The following is a 17327-nucleotide window of genomic DNA, read 5'->3' on the forward strand; positions in this document are numbered from 1 at the left end:
GGGTCCGCCAGTGCGACCCAGGTCAAAATCTTCGTCATCCTCAATAAACTTTCGTTCTTGTTCTCGAGCTTCCTGGACCGCCTTTGGCACGTTGCCCATGAGGAGGTCAACCTGCTCCTCGATGGTCTGCGCCAGCTCTTCCTGTCGCTGTTGAAAGTCGTCGTCATCATCCAAGGCGCCGTGCATCTTAAGCGCCAGAAGCTTTTTCTGCTTTTGCTTGATCAGATCCTCCGCCGTGAACTTGTAGCCACGACCGGAAAAGCCAGAGGTGCGGCCCACCTTTTTCCCAGCAGCCTTTTGCTCCAATTTGTATTGGTCCCAAAGCTTCTGCAAGTCCTCGGGCACCTGGGCCTTGGAAGCGTGAAGGGCCCGGATGATGTTGCCTGCATACTTTTTGTCATCCGCCGTCAAAAAGGTGTACGCAGTTCCCTCACGGCCAGCACGACCTGTGCGGCCACACCGGTGCACATAGTCCTCATAATGGTTTGGGCAATCATAGTTGACGACCAAGCAAAGCTGCTTCACGTCCAGCCCACGCGCGGCGATTGAGGTGGCGACCATAATCTTGACGTTGCCTGCGCGGAAGTCACGGAGGTTGCTGGCACGGTCCTCCTGTGACACGGCGCCGTGGAGCGCCAGGCAGGGATAGCCGTTCTTGATCAGGTTTTCCAGCACCGAGTCTGCCTTCTCCTGCTTGTGGACAAAGACGATGATGCTGCCCTGCTCGAAAAAGTGGCCGAGGAGTTCGAGGAGCTTTTGAAATTTTTCACCCTCACGCATGACAATGACGTTTTGCTTGATAATGTTGCTGACGATGCTGCGGCCGCCAACAGTGACTTCGACGGGCTTGGTGAGGATCTTGCGAGCCAGCGCCTCCATGGCCCGCGGGAATGTCGCAGAGAACATGACCGTTTGTCGGTCTGGGCGAATGTTATCCAGGATACGCGTGACCTGTGGCTCAAAGCCCATGTCAAACATACGGTCGGCCTCGTCCAGTGCCACGTAGGTGCAACGGCGCAGATTGGTGACACGACCCGAGTTGACTGTAAGCATGTCAATCATGCGACCAGGCGTGCACACGATAATCTCTGCCGCCGATTTTAGAAGAGCAATCTGGTCGCTGATATCACTGCCACCATATAAACACACGACGCGCAAATCTGGGCGTGATCAGATTCATGTCATGAATGCAGACGAAGCTTCCATATGAGACAAGCAATGCAAATTGCGAAACGGTTGGGGGGACGGGGGCAAGGAATGTGGGCGACGCATCGTACCTAGGTGCTTGCAAAACTTTCGAGTCTCGTTGTAAATTTGCAGGGCCAGCTCACGGGTGGGCGACATAATGAGACCAATGCATCCCTGTTTGCAAGAGTCACGAGGTGCAGACCGAGGGTGTGTCATGAAGCAAGAAGGGGACCAATCGCAGAAGCAGAGGTTGACAGCAGCATGACCACAACGTCACAGATTGAGAGGAAGCTTGATAAGTACGGGACTTGCCTCGCCTTGTGCGCACTTGCGTTGGTCCATAACGTGCCGAAGAAGGGGGAGCAGAAAAGCGAGCGTCTTGCCGCAGCCAGTTTTAGCAATGCCCAGCATGTCACGACCGGACATGACGACGGGGATGGCTTGTGCCTGGATCGGGGTTGGGTTCTCATATTTGAGCTGCTTGAGGATGGCTAGGATGGTTTTTGAGAGACCGGTTTGGCCCCAAGTCTTGATGGGGCGCGGTACCTCTTTGCCACGAGTCTTGATGTTCTCCATCTCGGCCTTGTACTGATCAACCTCTTCCTCTGTCATGCGCGCGATATCGGAGACCTCAGTGTAAAAGGCTTTGCGAAAGGCTGTTGAGGCAGAGTCGGGGATTGTGGGTCGCACAAGGCAAGAGGTACGTGGTGAGAGGGAGGCGAAGACATTTCGCTCGGGGGCGCTTGAGTCGGCCAGGCCATGCCGAAACGTACAGTCATATTGAATCTGCGCGTGATCTGGTACAGTAAGCTCCTTTTGCTGCCGAACAAATGTGCCATTCCAGTTGAGCGCCTTTTCACCGCCGGCTACCGCATCGCCTTCTTCGTCGGAAGAGGGATAGTCAAAGCCATCTATTGTGATCGGATATTCGTCGCGGCAAAATCAAGGTCATTTGACATGCAGTCTGGGGAAAAGAAGAAGAAGAAGAAAAAAAAAAAAAAAGGCCGGAAAGAAACGGAGGGGCGGGCGCGAGAAAGTGTGAGCATACCGTCCTGGCCTGAAACGCGCTCTCCTTTGAGCTTGCGGCCGGAGAGGCCAAGCTGGCGACGCCGCTGAGCTTTGGCAGCGTCTTCGCTCTTAATCTTGGTGACCTTTTCCTCGACCCCAACCATAAAGGCATCGAGGGGATCAACTTCCTCCTCGTCTTCTGGCTCGACTTGCATCTTCTCTTGAGCTTCAGCTTCTGTTGAATCGCTGGTGGTGGTGGCGCCATTTGCATTCGTCTTGTGAGACTGAGTCTTTTGTTGCTTGGCAAAAGCCTTGATCTTGGCGACAAGGTCAATCTCCTCTTCCTCTTCATCGCCAAAGCCAGCGGCTGCCGACTTGACATTCTGAGTCATGTTGAATAATCGGTTGCGCGGTGGCTGTTGCTGCTGCGGCGCTGCAGGGCTGGAAGCGGCCTGTGCAGCTGTTTGTTGCTGGTTCTTTTGCTGCGCTTCTTCCAGCCTTTTCTTCTTCAGAAACATGGCGGCCCTGCAAAATGTACGTCAAGGCGTATGACGGCATGGTTATGAGAGCAAGCGGGGGGTCTATGGAGTGCGAGTGCAAGAGCCAGTCGGTTGGTGGTGGCGCGAATGAAGCGTGCGACTACGGACTTGAGTTTGCGCGCCTTTTTGCGCTCCTCTTCGGTCTGTGGCGCCTCGACCCTATCATCCCAAAGAGTTGGGGTGGTCAGAATGCGGGGATAAAGGTGAGATGAGACAGGTAGAGGGGATGCAGGGGTCGACATGGCGCCGCTAAGGTTATGCTGATGCTTTGCAGGCTCTGGGAGCAGCAGTGCGAGCCGGGAACCCTCGGGGAGCCGCACTGACTTGGGGCGTTTGCTGGCCGATTCCATTGTGGCTGGTGCTGGGTGTCCAGTTTGTGCGGGGCGTGCTCTCACAAAGTCCTCGTCGTTGAGCAACTTCCCTAGCTTGCTAATGGATGAGGTTCACAAGGGCCAATCTCGTTGCATTCACTGGAAGCGAGGGGGAGGGGGGGGGGGGCGCTGCCGTTGCGCGCGTTGTTCAACGTTTCCTGTGTTTTTTTTTTTTGTCTTTTTTCTTTTGTTGACTGAGAGATGAGATTTTGGAAGCGCGTCAAGGAAACTGAAACAAATGCTACACTTTGTCCTGTGTGTGTGTGTGTGTGTGTGTGTGTGTGTGTGTGTGGATCGGTCTCGGTTTTTAGGGGATTGTCTGAAGGTTTGGAAGCGTGGTACGAGACAGGTGCATGAGGCTGTTCATCTCTGGTGCAATGCCATGGACTGCTGAGTTGTACCTCGAGAAGAGAGAAAGAAGGAAATGCGATCAAATTGACGGGGGAATCATTCATACGGCTGCATCAGAGGCAGGCAAAGACATCGAGGGCACTCACATTCTTGCGCGCGCGCAAAGAATGGGGCAAGGGGCGGAGGTGCATGTGTGACAATAACGAGCGAACAGAGAACGATACACGCAGCGGGGCGAGTGTAGTAGGTTGGCGACAATGACACGAATTGGGGCTAGGGAGAGAGGAAAAGGCAAGAAAAAAATCCCATAGAAAATAAAACAACAAAACAATGAGGCCCGCGGCGACACCTGGGGACAGGCGCGCCATAAACATTAATAACAATGGGGAGATGGAACAGCAAATGAGGCAGCATGGCGTGAGAAATGTCGGGAGACGACCGTGGGGCTCGGAACTTGGCTTCCAACAGGAAAACAACGTGCCATCGACGAGCGGGCCCGACATTCACACGCCATGGACATGCTTTTGCAGACATTGAGAACGAGCATGCGCCAGCACTGGCTTTTCACACGGACTCGACGACATGTCAACAATCAAAGAAACAACAGACATGGCACCTTGAACAAGAGGGGTGTTGAGGTCGAAGCATCCACACCCGAACCAAAAGGAAGAAAAGAAAGGAGAAGCGGGGGAACTACTGCCAGTGAAAGCAGGTGAACAGGAAACCTAAAAGCGAAAGACACGAAGAAGATGGGAAACAAAACGAGAACAGGGAAAAGGGCATCCCAAACCCAAACATCAACAAGCTAGCAAGCGAGCTGACAAGAAAGCCAAGGCAAAGAAAGGAGCTTGATGGGTGAATCATCGTGCTCACCACTCAAGCCTAAAGGCGACCGGCGGTGTGCTCACGTTTTAGCTTGAGGATGGCCTCGTGCATGACATCGCGCTGGCATGTCTCGAGGGCATCGTTGATGGGAAACCAGCGGCGCTGGCGTTGTTCCTGTTCAGGAAAGTGTTGGAGAATCTGATCGACCAAAAGGGCATAGTAGTGGTGGTGTTGGTGTTGGCCCTTTTTGCCGACGTGCAGTCGATCGACGAGCTTGGTGACAATGGTGCCCTGGGCGCCAGCTTCCTCGTATGTTTCGCGGATAGCAGCTTCTTCAGCGCTTTCGTCAGTCTCCCAGCCGCCCTTGGGAATGATCCAATGGGTTTTCTTGCGGTTGGTGATGAGGAGGACGTCGAGACCGGCCGGTGTGCAACGGAAGGGGACGCAGCCGGAGACCAAGCGGGTGCCATCAGCACCATAGCGTTGGTTATCGCGGCCCTGACGGGCGGGGGCGACGGAGCGCGAGTCGTTGGGGGACGAGGGTAGAGCGGGCATGCTGGTCAGTAGCACTTTCGCCATAGTTGTTGATGAAACACCTTGATGGGAGTGTCGATGAAGCAGCAGCGGAGAGATGTGGTCCAGGAAAGAAGAGAAGAGTGGCTAGACTGAGGGGCAGTCGAGCTGGGTTTTGTTGATGGCGTCTCGCCTGTGAGGGGAGAGGAGAGGGGTGGTTGCGGCAGGAGAGAAATCAGCCTGGGCCGATGGCCCAAGGACGGAGGCCAAGGTATTACTCCACGGTTAGGGCGACACGGAGGCTACGCCCAAACGCGCAGGACGGGGTCGTGTCTTGAAGAAGACGACGGAAAGAGAAGGGAGGGTTGAATCGAGGGCAGCGGATGGCAGGTCCAAGCCAAGCACGGAGATAAAAGTCGAGTGCCCGTGTCGTACTGACAAGGGCAACCAAGGCTAGCTGACGCGTGTGGCAGGCACGGGCCGGAACCGAAAAGCGAAGGGAATGGAAGCGGCCGAACAAGACGGGCTAAATCTTTGGAGACGGAAAGAGAGAGAGAGAGAGAGAGAGAGACGGAGACGGAGACGGATAGAGAGTGCGTGTGCCTCGTGATGTGGGTCAGGCAGGCAGCCCTCTGCACGACAGATAGGGGTGTCAGCTTGTACTGATGATGAGCGAACAGGCGTCCGTCAAGGATACACCAGGATGGAGGCTTGGCCAGGTCGAGTCCTAAGAGAGAGAGAGGGAGGGAGGGAGGGGGAGGGAAGAAGAGGGAAGGAGAGGGAGAAGGAGGGAGAGAGAGGGACCAGGGCGCTGCCACTCGGTTCACCCCCCAAATACCACCAAAGCGGGCTAGAGGGAGAGTGTGACTGACACTCTCAAGACTGACAGCGCAGCGCGTCTGTGTGAGAGAGAGAGAGACAGACAAACGGAGAACCCATAACACACTGCATGGGGAAAAGGGGGTTTTGGTGTGACACAGAGAGAGAGAGAGTCAGGAGGCGGCTGTACGAGATCCTGTCTTTGCGTTTTGCGTTGTTGCACACACTCCACAACAAAAGAGTCAAGCAAGACATCTGCGTAGGGAACAACGTGGTTACCACCACCACCACCACCACAATGCATATGCGACATACCAGGCATGGGCTTTGTGGGTGGGTTGTCGTACCGTTTGTCACAAGAGAGCCTGATGTCATCCCCACGACTGGGTGGCGTTTGTCATAACCATTGACAGTGTCTTCCAGATCTCGTGCCAACACTGTGGAGAGGGTCGTCCGTGATGTGACAACAGCATCCTCCATTGACCCAGGAAAGGCCTTGTGCAAGGCTGTCAAAGTGTGCCGTAAATTACACCTGATGCTATGGAGAATGTGCGGGAGTGGGGACGGGAAGTCGTCGAGGCACGAGGTGTCGGGGCACGCTCATGGTTCGTGGGCACAGCCAGTCGCGTACGGCAATGGCAAGTGTGGGCTTTGCAACTCGGGCTCGTCTTGGCGGTCATCATCCCATCGTGTGCCCTCTGTACCCTTTGTGAAACGTATGCCGATGTGGGTTGGTGCCCTGCTGCAATTCGGTCGGGTCTCAGCGGCAGACTCTCCCCCTAAGCAGTGTCGGGTCACACGCCAACAACCTCTTGGCACGCTCATCCGCGTTCTTGACCTTCTTCAGAATCGTGCCCCCATCTTTTTTTTTTCTTGGTGGACCTTTTTTTTTTCTCCCAGATTATCTGTTTGGTTGACATGAAACACGGGCTAGAGGAGTTGCACGGTGCGTGCATCAGCCGATGGCTGTCAGCAGTCGGTGCGGGTGTATCTGGCAACGCTGTGCTTGACGCTAATAAGGGCGCCGCGGTCGGTGATCACGCACCGCCATCGCACCCACAAGGAGCTTGTGATGAGCATAATACCAAGGAGTGGTTGTTGTTTTTCTCTGACTGACACACACTTTCTCTTTCTCTTTACTTCCCTCAAGCGCATTGAGCAAGGCTCGGCACATTGCATCACCGCGGGGACTAGCCGTTACGACCATGCCATTTCTGAATGGTTGGGCACAAGAAAAGCTCCGGCAAAACGATAACCCCTACCCCCACACGCTCTTTTCGCAGATTGTGTGAAATCAAGCCAAACTCGAACTCTCCTTTGTCAGATAAAAAGTATCAGATTTAAATGTCAGACTGATGTCAGATAATCGCTGGCGCACATCCCTCCGAACTCGACCCGCGGGCGCCGCGGCAGAGACAGAACCGGGAGAGCGGAACCGGGAGATAGGGGCAGAGGGGTGTGGCATGGGTTACTGAAACACCAGACACAGCCCGCGCGACGCATCTTTTGGAGAAGGTGCGCCAAGTTGTGGCCGTGCTGTGCTGAGATGAACACTTGTAGCGCAGAAAATGGCAACGACCAGTAAGCCGAATGTGGGTGTGGCTGTCGAGCTGGTCAGCCTGGTGACTGCTGACCTCAGCAGGCTCCGGCAAGCTACGCAGCATAGCTCTTCCTCCCAACATCTTCGTGTTGAAGCCTGGACAGAGGCCGAGGGGTCGAGACCAGCAGATGCCGAGGCCATCGTGGGCGCTTTGCAGGCTCTACTGCACACGGCAGGGTTGACCACCCCAGCTGCGGACACCTCCGACTCGGACCATGCCTGGTCACGCGCCGACTTGGAGCTGGCCCTCTTTTTCCTGCAGCTCCCGCCCGACGCATGTACTCGCGAACCAGAATGTCACACAAGCCCGCAGCAATCCCAGCCAGAGCCTGCCCCCGCCATCTGGAGCCAGCTGCAGGCCGCCACCCTCGCTCTTCTGGCCTCTCCACCCGCCAACGTGACCGCCATCTTGGCCGCCACCACCGTTCCCACCCAGGTGCGCCAGACGTCTTGTCGTGCTACCCACCAGCAGCTCTGACCTGCTTGGCTGTTGTTGATGCGTCACCTCACCGCCTAAACCGTGTCGTCTTCTTGACACCCTACTTGCCCCCTGCCCGCACTCGGATGTCTTCACCAGCTCTTGTTGCACCAGTCGGGTCGCGACCAGCACTCGAGCTCAACGCTGACAGCCCTGACCGCCATCTACACCAACCTCTGCCTAGCCCTCCTCCCGACGCCCCACCTTCTCGCCCCTTCTGATTCCATTTTTGTTTTTAGCACTGGCCTCCTTCTCCACGCATTGACTCAGGTATCCGCCGCCATCCCTATCCCCTGGTCCTAGCCCATGTGCAGTGCTGCGTGCATCCCTGACCGCAGCTCTTGCTCCCAGCGCCCGTGGTTCTTGACGGCTCTTGCTGCTAGAATCACTCCTCTGGAACGCCAACTCGCCGCCCTACCCTTTGCTTTTGTTGCCCATTTCGCTGCCCATGTGCCCGACCCGACGGCGTCGACTCCAAGCACACCGTCCACCTTTGAGTTTCCTTGGTCACCGCTCCTCAAAGCCTGCCATCAAGCATCCATCGACTCCCCCTCCCTGCCCGCTCCCTCACAACCTCCAGACTGGATTGTGCAAACGAGCCCTAGCCAACTCCGACAAAAACTTGACAATTGGCTTGCCACCATTGAGCAAGGCTCTGCTGCCATGAGCCCTGGGCGGGAGAAAAGTTCCCCTGCTCGCCACACGTGGCTGGCTGCTTGGCTCGATCAACCGTGGCATCTGTATGAATGGCCGCACGCACTGCGGGCGCTCTACCAGCATCATGCTCTGATCGGGCCCTGGCTTGAAGCAGAAACATCGGTACTTGCCCTGCTCTGTGGTCTCGCTGACGGATTAGCCCTGCTGTGGAGCGCTCTGGTTCCACCCCACGTCGCGCTCAAACAACTAGCACAGACGTCCGCCCCTCTGCTGCACTGGACATCCTACTATACCAATAGCCCTCCTATAACTACACCGGGCAGCCCACTATCAGCTGCTTCGGCGACATCAGAATGGAACCCGTCGCCTGATGTCTCAACCAACCCAACACTTGCTCTGGATTCGGACTCCTTGCTACACCTCATTGAAGACCCCAAGACCTCAGACGCCCTTGTCCTGGACGCTGTCTGTGTTCAGCTCAGCACCCTGGTACCACTTGCTCTCTGCGGCCGCTCACCCTCGCTCTGCGCTCGCTCGGGTCCTTGTTTATCGGCTCGCTCACCGAGTTTTCTCAACTTGCCACCCACAGGCACACAGTGCGTGCGATGCGACGCAGATCCCACACATTTTTCAGCAGCTGACCAATGCGCTCAGTGCCCACGACAACCTTCCTGCACCGCTGGAAGTGGCCTGTCGCCGACAGCGCTGGCATGTGGCGCATTACCTTTTGGCATGGCATGCCCTGCTGGACGACCTTCTGGCTGACCGTTTCGTCGCCCATCAGTGGCCGGACGATGGTCCACCGCTGGACCCCGCCTTTGACACGCCCTGGCCGTGCTTGCGGCTACCTTGGACACCGGATGCCGACGAGGCCTCTGATCAAATGTCCGAACGCACCTCCTTGCCCAAACGGCATGTCCTGGCCCTGACCAGCGCCGAATATCCGCTTCCTGACCCTCCGTACCTGTCTCCGGGCCAGGATCGCGAGCTGCGGGAGGCGCTCTATGATGACTTGCACGAATGGTGTGAACCCTTTTCAGATGATTTGCGATCATTACTCCGCGGCCCAATTCCTGATCTGGCCACACGCGTTGCGCTGCTGGAGGCCTTCTACGCAGACGTTGAGTCGCCGCCTGCAACGAAACCCGCGAATGCAATGAGCCGTGCACAGGTACAAGGTACCTGGCAGCTCCTGCGCATGCCACACGAGCTCTTTGACGGGTCCAAATGGATGCGCTTGGTTCTTGAAATCCTACCGGATGGACGTCTCACCGGCTTTGACGATGGTGGTGCGCGTGCTGGTGCGGCGGTCGTCGGCCATCTCGCGGCTGATGGTCTGTTGCATTTGCACGTACCCTCCCGACGCATTTGGCTCTCTGCCCGCCTCCATGGCAATCGCCTCGACGAAGGCCTTTGGATCAACGCCTACCGGGAACACGGCCGTTTTGGTGGCCAACGACGTCCCGAACCCCAAGCCCTGGGCCTGCCGGGCTGCGGGCCAGACTTTATGCTTCACCTCGCACATCTCAAAGTCAAAGCCACGTCGGCAGATCAACAGTCCGCATGTGTGCGTACCCTGAATGCCATCCTCACTCGTCACTTTACCCTGCACAAGCGTTTGCATTGCGCTCAGCTGATGCAGCCGGATGGCAAGCATCGATCTACGGCGCACGCGCTTCTCGACTGCTTGCACGCGCCCGCGCCACGCATGCTCTTGCTGCGGCTCGAAGACCGGGCATGTGCTACACACTCAACAAAGCCTCGTCCCTGGACGCGATTGGAGCTTCTCTTGACAATAGCCTCGCTGGAAGACGAGCCACGTGCGTTGCACTCACTCTTGGATCACGTGCGACCCCTGGACGGGGCTCATCCCGGTCTCGGCGAGGCAGTACAGCACACCGAAACCGTGGCCTGGCGCGAAAAACATCCCCACTACGTTCGCCGCATCGAGCAGTTGGTGTTCCTATTAGTGGCCTGGCAACTGCCGTCAGCCTGGGATCCAGGCCTCGACAACCGTCGCGCTGGCCTATTGCCACCGGCGCGGGCTCTGTTGCGCGCGCACTTGCGTGCGTTTGAGCAGACGGCGGTTGCCTTCAGTGCCCGCCTCTTACCCGATGTATTTTTGGGATTGCGAGGGCCTGCGGCTTCCTCCTCACCAGGTGACTTCGGCGACACCCAGCCCTGGACCTCTTGGGCGGCCTGGGTTTCGGCGCACCAGCCAGGGGGGGATACGACATGGTACCTCGATGCACTGGACCATCTTGGGGGCCATGCTTCGATCTTCGTAGTCCGCCTGTGGCGGGAGCTGGCGCTGGCGTGGCTTGAGGACAGCCATTTATCGTGGCGTCAAGGCGCCAAACATGGCCCCGAGACCACCGCTCGCTTGCTGGCAGCTCTGGGCCGTGCAGGCGCGGACGTGGAGGCGCACTTTGAGCGATACGTGCGCCTGCGCTGCCAGCAGCACGACACCTTGCCCGCAGAAGCCTTGCTGCATCTGGCGCACGGTGATGGTTGGTTCCTACAATTGCTGGATGCTTATCTATTCTTGGCCTTTGCTTTGGCCAGCGTTGGACGGCCCCCCCTATTTTGTGACCTGGAAGCGTGGGTGCGTGCAGGCTTTCGCCTTGAGGATGTGCCCGACACACAAGGCCGTTTGCCCGGCCACCCCAGTCCGCTGCTGGTTAGCCAAGCCTGGTTGGACTGGCTGCGCACCACTGCATCGCGCTTGGGCCCGGTTATCGGCGCCTGCGCATCACAGCTTGGGCCTGCACATGCGTCACCGCTTCTGCTCCTGCTGGACACGTCAGCTCGCTTGGCGCCTTTCCAGCGCTTGCCTCTTCTTCGTACCCGTGAAACCGCAACGGTATCTCGCTCTCGTATGTGGCACGCTATGGCTCAGCTCCCGGCGGGCGCGCGATGGGATATTCGGTTTGCAGGGGAGGCTGCTTCGGGCGAAGGCGTGGAGCGGGAATTTTTCGATTTGTTTGGACGTGTGGTGCTGCAACCAGGCCGGGCCCTGGTGCAGCACCGTCGAGCTGCTTTGCGCGACTTTGGCCACGGCAGCAACGACCCGGGTGCAGCTGAGCGGCTTTTAACTTGCTTAGGGGAGTGGGCATTGGGCAGCGAAGGGCTCTCATTGGTGGAGTCATCTGCTGAATCCGGATTGCTCACGCCAGCCATCTACCACCTAGATCAAGAAAAGCCACAGCCCTGGGTTGTGCAGGCTGGTCGGGCCTATCGCCTCGTGGGCAAATATCTCGCGCAGGCACTGCTGCAGAAACAGGCAACGCCACTCTGCTGGGCACCGCACGTGCTGCGCCTGGTCTTTGATCTGCCCCTTCGCGTGGCCGACTATGCGGCGTGGCAGCCCGAACACCATCGCCAGTTGGTGCAGCTGCTAGCTGCTGCCGCACGCGGAGAGCCTGTGGAGGAGTGGGATCTTACTTTTGACGTTGATGTGCGTGCTGGTGGGATGCACGCTTGGGGCACAGCTGTGACTCTATCTTTGGACCACAGCGGTGTGGTGGAGCGAGCGGTCACGGCCCATTCTGCCGTAGAGTTTGTACACGAGCTGATGCTGGCTCGCATGAACCTGGCTCGGCCCGCAGCGCTGGCCATGCAAGCGGGTGTGCTTGAAGTGCTTCCGCGTGCCAAATGGACGCTGTTGACGGACGATGTGGTTGCGTCGGTGACTTGCCCATCAACGGACATTACGGCCGCAATGTTGTGGCCCGCGCTTGAGGTTCGCGACGGCCGAGATTTGGTGCGCTTCCCTGATGAACGACCCTTTGCCGTTTTCGTGGAGTGGCTGCAATCAGTTGTATCGACATGGTCGCGTACCAGTTGCGAGCAATTTGTGCGCTTTGCCACGGGGCGGTCAATCCTTGCCCCAGACGTGCTGCCCATCAAGGTCGAGGTCAAGCCGGCCCGCGCAGCCTTGCCGGAGGCGCAGACCTGCTTCAGCATTGTACGCATCCCCTTTTATGCCGACGCGGCCTCGCTGAGCGAGGCCTTGACTCTGGTGCTGGCGCACAGCCAGGGTTTTGGTCTTGAGTGAGACGAGAGGAACTGATGCTTTGCCGTGCAATTGTTGCTTTGTGGGAAAGGCAACATCTGATTAGGCTAGGAATGCCAAAAGTGACGGATGCGATGCCCCCTTCAAATTGATATTAAATTGAAGCTATGGGCACTCTTCTCCCTCTTGTTCTCTCACCTCGAGCGTGAATGATACTACCAAGGCATGCCTCCCCTTCCCCCGCCCTTTGACACGTCCTTCCGTCACAAGTGTCGGATGTAATGTAATGTTACTGACGTTGATTACTAGCGTGTTGTTAGGAAAATTGCTCATGTGCCTTTTCAGTGTGTGTGTGTGTGTGTGTTATAATTTTCGCCTTCACATTTAAACCAGACACACACACACACACACACACACACACACACACACACACACACACACACACACACACACACACACACACACACACACACACACACACACACACAGAGTGCCTGCCGCTGCGCTGTCCTGCATTGGTGGGTATGGGTGCGTGGGCGACGACCATGGCAGGTCCCTGGGCACCGGGGGCCGGACCCCTGGCGGCGCCTTACCTGGCGGGGATCGGCTCCGAGGCCGAGGAGGAGATTAAGGAAGCACCAAATCGTCGCGGCCGCTGCTACACGGATACCATCCGCTATCGTCGCGCATCGGACGGCCGAGTCACGGAGCTCACCATGCGCCTGCAGTTTGAAAGCCACGCGGTTTCGGAGGGTAGCCCCGTGGCGCTGCAGTTTGACGCCAGTTGTGCGGATGTTGAAGGCATGCCGGAGCCTCTCTGCTTCTGCCACGTCAGCGCCTTGGTTGCGCAGCTCGTCTCTTCGACCGGCAGCTGTCGCCTCCAGACCCTATACGAACGGCGCGATGCCATGGGCGCCAGTGCTCCACGCATTCGAGAACTTCACCAAATCATCGAGGTCGAGCTTTGCCATGACCCAGCCAACGTGAATCACGATGATGACTACCTCTTGATCGACTTGTGCTCTTGCGCGCCGTTTCTCGCTCCCGCTGAGCTCCCGCCCAATCCCGTGCAGCGCGTCCCCATCATGCCCGGACGTATTCGCTAGTGACGAGGACCCGCTCACTTCAGAGACCCATGAGAGGGCGCAGGATGTACAGCTTTTGCTGGCGTACATCTATCATCTCAATTATCCGCCTCAAGCAGCAGGCACTATGGACACCTGAACTTTTGCTTCTCGCCCGTCAATGGACAAGATTGTTGTTATTATGTGCGGGCGCACTCGCGTCCTGGCATTGACGGAATGCCTGCACAGCCTTGGCCGTGCGGTGGCCCGCCGGCTCGTAGCTCGTGGGTGCTCTAAATCCAGCGCTCAAGGCGCGCTCAAGTGCTTGTTCAACAAGTTGAATAGCACCCCAAACGCACCATGCAATTGACGCACGACGCAAGCATAGATCGCTCCGACGAGAAGCAGGTTGACCCCCCAAGCTAGCCAACTCGAGCCGGGCACCAAAGCCAGCAAGGCTTGCGTATCATGTGCCAAGAGCAGGTGGTATTGCGTCAAGAACAGCTCCAAAGAATGCTGTGAATCCCAACCCCGGTGTCACAGTCAAAATGAGTCTGCTGATGCCATGTCCCCCTCCTTGATTTTTTTTTCTATCTTTTTTTCTTTCTTTCTTTCTTTTTGTCGCTGCCTGATATTCGGGGTATTCATTTCCTGTTTGCTCTTCTGCGTGCGTCGTGGTCGACTCACCTCGCCCGCGTGGCGCATAAATACGGACGTGCGGCGCCGCCAGCTCGAACAGCAGTTGCGAATCCCCACAAACGACAAGATGGCAATGGGCCCGACATATGGGTGCCAGCGGTTGCAATATGCCTGCATAGCCCCGCATCCTCGACTCTGATCAGCCCGTGCACGAGTGTACAACAACCTGTTCCGGAAACTTTTACATTGTACCATCCACGTACCTTGGTCGTGCATGTGGAAAAGAACAGAGCCTGCGCGCACAACGCCACGATGCAGAGGATGCCGCCCAAGCCCGCCATTCGCGGGCTCACTCGGCGCTGGCGGGCGCGCATGGCGTGCACGACCAAGGCCAGCACCACCCCTGCTGCCGAGGCCTATTGGATCGCAAAGGCACGGGCCGTAAGTTTTCCACCACACGAGATGGGCAGGGGCAGCTCAGCCACGCACGTAGCGATCAAGGCGCGCGCGGAAGCGCCACTCGTGCAGGCCTTGATCCGTGGTCATCAGCTATGCAGATTGGCAGGTCTAATGAGTGCAATTTCCAATACGGTGGCTAGCTGAAACCACACACCGTGCGCACCTGCTGAAGACCCGGAGCGTTGAAGATGGCATCAAAGATGGGCGTGGCTTGCCCATCCGGCGACCAGAATAAAACTGCAGCACACCGCCACCCGCATTTGCTACCGTGAATTGATCTTGTTCATCTTTCAAAACTCGCAGCACGACAAGGCCCGGCATCGGTGTTGTCCTTCCGCCAAACACTCGTTTGTCACGCACCGCTCGGTAGCACCAGGGCGAGCACGACTGTGATCGCATCACGGTGCCGTCCCAAATGTGGGTATACGACTGCTAGCCCAATGGTCTGCAGCGGAGCATCAGTGTTGACCGTGGAACAGCACCAGAGCCACCGCGTTTGCGTACCCGTAGCATTGCTCAGGACCCACCTCAAGGTACCAAAAGGTTACGAGTGGGATAAAGTAGTAGGCCATGTATGGTCGGTGCATGCAGAGGCACAGGGCCACAGCGTAGAGATTGAGGCGCACCAGAACCTATCCCCAACAATGGTGTCAGCTGTCCAGGCTGTACCGGTGACTTGCTTCTCGGAGAGGACTGAAACTCACCATACCAACGCGATGAAGCTTGACACCCTGGCGCAAAGCGTGTAAAAAGTGCCCGTAGCCCGTCAGAAAGAGGAAGCTGCCGACCAGGATACGGATCCAGCTGTAGACGGCCAAAACCTGCCGAGCCTGGGTGAGGCGGAATGGCAAAGCCATGTTCCCTGATGTGTTACTGGCTCAACATCACCTACACCTGAGGCTGCCGTGTAGTGGTAGACGAGAAACGTGAGCTGCATCCAGCCCTTCCACTCGTTTGTCTGTCAGCATGCGCGGCCATTGGAATGATACAGTGAAGACGTCATGGCCACGGGGAGCACACTTGGAGCCTGGCTACGCCTCTCCATGCCTGAACTCACCTGATGACGACTCATAAAAGTGTCCTCGTCGACCTCCTCTATCCAAAGGAGCGCGGCCTGAAGATCAGGTGGTGAGAGGGACGAGAGTCGCGCGCGGCATAACCACGGACCGTCAGAGCACGGATGAGACAGCCCTGCACCTTGCAAGTGTCGCAACAGGGCAATGAATTCTGCGCATACCAGGCCAATGATACTAGAGCCAATACCCAGCGCCCAGGGACTCCAGGCCTTTGTCTGCTTCAGCAACAGCGGTGTTCTTCGCAAAGAAGAAATCGATGCAGGGTCGTGGTGAAGGGGTGTGCCGAGCACATAGACCAAATGCATGTACAATGGTACCTTACCGGTCTGCTAGCATGAGCAGGAGCAAGACAAAGGCAAGCACACCGCAAGCGCGCCGCGTCGCAGGCGCAAACTTCCTAGCGCTCATGGCACTGATAATAGCAACATGAACAAGCACATGAGGACATGACCCAGCGCACAACACCAAAAAGAAAAGGCATACCAGAGGAACAGTGTTGTAATGCATGTCAGTCCAAGGAGTGACGGAGTCTCCGAGGCCTCGCAACATCGGCTCTTTGTGCCGTGAATCAACACAGAGTCACAGACGCGACTAAAGATCAGATTCAGAGTAGCTTGCGACACACGTTGGTCATAGTGCAGACCATCCCGCGTGTGGGTGCCGCCTGGTGGTCGAAGGGTAGCAAGATGTACTGTACCGTGAGGAGGAGCATGCATCAAAGATCATGCGATGTTGAGCCATGCACATGAATACCCATTCACCTGTGCGAAGAATGGCGCTTGCTCCTGGCACGCCCATGGCCGTAGTGTTTGGGAAGTGTAGCAGCTCACGATCAAATTCTTGTATTCGCTCGTTGGTAATGGCTTGACGTGCCGGCCAGAGTAGGCTCTCCTCCACAGCACCCAACGGGACAACAAAGGTTCGTTGTGGCCTGGGTGGCGCACAAACAGTCCAAACGTGTGAGGGCGTTCGATTGCCTGGCGGGGCAAGGAGAGCAAGGTACCGTGACTTGCCTTCGGGCTAGACTGGCTTTGTGCAGGCCATGCGCGCCCTATGCAGGAACCGGCAGCAGGCTGAGCAGGCAGCTGTAACAAGGGGTTGAAGTGGCAAAGAATATTCTGCAGTAGGCATACACACGTGGCTAAGCGTGGCCCAGGAGGCCTTTTGCTTCAGCTCCCACAAACCAGCAGAGATGATCACTGGCACGTCAGGTTCCAGTTGCTATCAATCGTGCCAGGCCACCATCAGGCCAAGCTGCAACACGATGCGTCACAATAGCATCTATGCCCGGATCATGCGTAATGGAGCAAGATCTGACCGCAAGTACTTGTGAAACATTGGACAGGTATGGGGCCCACCAAAATGCAAGGTGAAAGCGCTCGCTGCTGCAAACGCGTGCATTGAAAGCCGTGAGAATTTGATTTTTGAAAACAACGCAAACTCACAATGCACAGAAGCTCGGCCCCTGCGTCAATCCCATACATACGTCCAGCCTGCGTTTTCATGCCGTCCAGCCAGGGTGGACGCATTGATGGTCGGTATCAAGGCTTCAAGCAAGTGCTGAGCACAACAAGCACAGCCCATGCACACGTGACAGCAAGCCTGGCATAGCCGACAAAGAGCGTGATCTTCATAGGGTCTCAAAAGCCAGCCCGCGTTGAATGATAGTGAGGCATGGCATGGAAGTCCAAAGTACCTGAAAGAGCAGCCGCATGCGCGAATCGC

The 17327-nt window shown here is 57.0% G+C and overlaps 4 protein-coding genes across 4 annotated transcripts; 1 reads left to right on the plus strand and 3 right to left on the minus strand.

Annotated features, from left to right (window-relative positions):
• Positions 1 to 156: 156 nt before the first annotated feature.
• MONBRDRAFT_387 (uncharacterized protein) lies at positions 157 to 2013 on the minus strand (the record flags this gene model as incomplete). Its single annotated transcript, XM_001745318.1, has 4 exons — positions 157 to 1160; positions 1278 to 1362; positions 1492 to 1844; positions 1962 to 2013. Coding segments are annotated over 4 exons (1494 nt in total), but the record flags the coding sequence as incomplete, so codon positions are not given.
• A 2326-nt stretch (positions 2014 to 4339) lies between these two features.
• Positions 4340 to 4973, minus strand: MONBRDRAFT_18868 (uncharacterized protein; the record flags this gene model as incomplete). The annotated part of the gene is made up of 1 exon (XM_001745319.1): positions 4340 to 4973. The coding sequence occupies exon 1, from the start codon at positions 4859 to 4861 to the stop codon at positions 4340 to 4342; it is 522 nt and encodes a 173-aa protein (XP_001745371.1). The 5' UTR covers positions 4862 to 4973.
• Positions 4974 to 10709: 5736 nt separating this feature from the next.
• On the plus strand, positions 10710 to 12406 carry MONBRDRAFT_32170 (uncharacterized protein; the record flags this gene model as incomplete). The annotated part of the gene is made up of 3 exons (XM_001745162.1): positions 10710 to 10859; positions 11177 to 11225; positions 11286 to 12406. The coding sequence occupies 3 exons, from the start codon at positions 10710 to 10712 to the stop codon at positions 12404 to 12406; spliced, it is 1320 nt and encodes a 439-aa protein (XP_001745214.1).
• Positions 12407 to 12748: 342 nt separating this feature from the next.
• Positions 12749 to 16010, minus strand: MONBRDRAFT_24903 (uncharacterized protein; the record flags this gene model as incomplete). The annotated part of the gene is made up of 12 exons (XM_001745320.1): positions 12749 to 12957; positions 13080 to 13251; positions 13489 to 13539; positions 14331 to 14483; positions 14681 to 14763; positions 14887 to 14971; positions 15054 to 15158; positions 15231 to 15356; positions 15419 to 15484; positions 15584 to 15640; positions 15764 to 15839; positions 15925 to 16010. 12 exons carry the CDS (start codon positions 16008 to 16010, stop codon positions 12749 to 12751), a joined length of 1269 nt encoding a protein of 422 aa, XP_001745372.1.
• Positions 16011 to 17327: the final 1317 nt, after the last annotated feature.

Source organism: Monosiga brevicollis, genomic scaffold (assembly GCF_000002865.3).
Source record: "Monosiga brevicollis MX1 MONBRscaffold_8 genomic scaffold, whole genome shotgun sequence".
NCBI classification, from domain to species: Eukaryota; class Choanoflagellata; order Craspedida; family Salpingoecidae; genus Monosiga; species Monosiga brevicollis.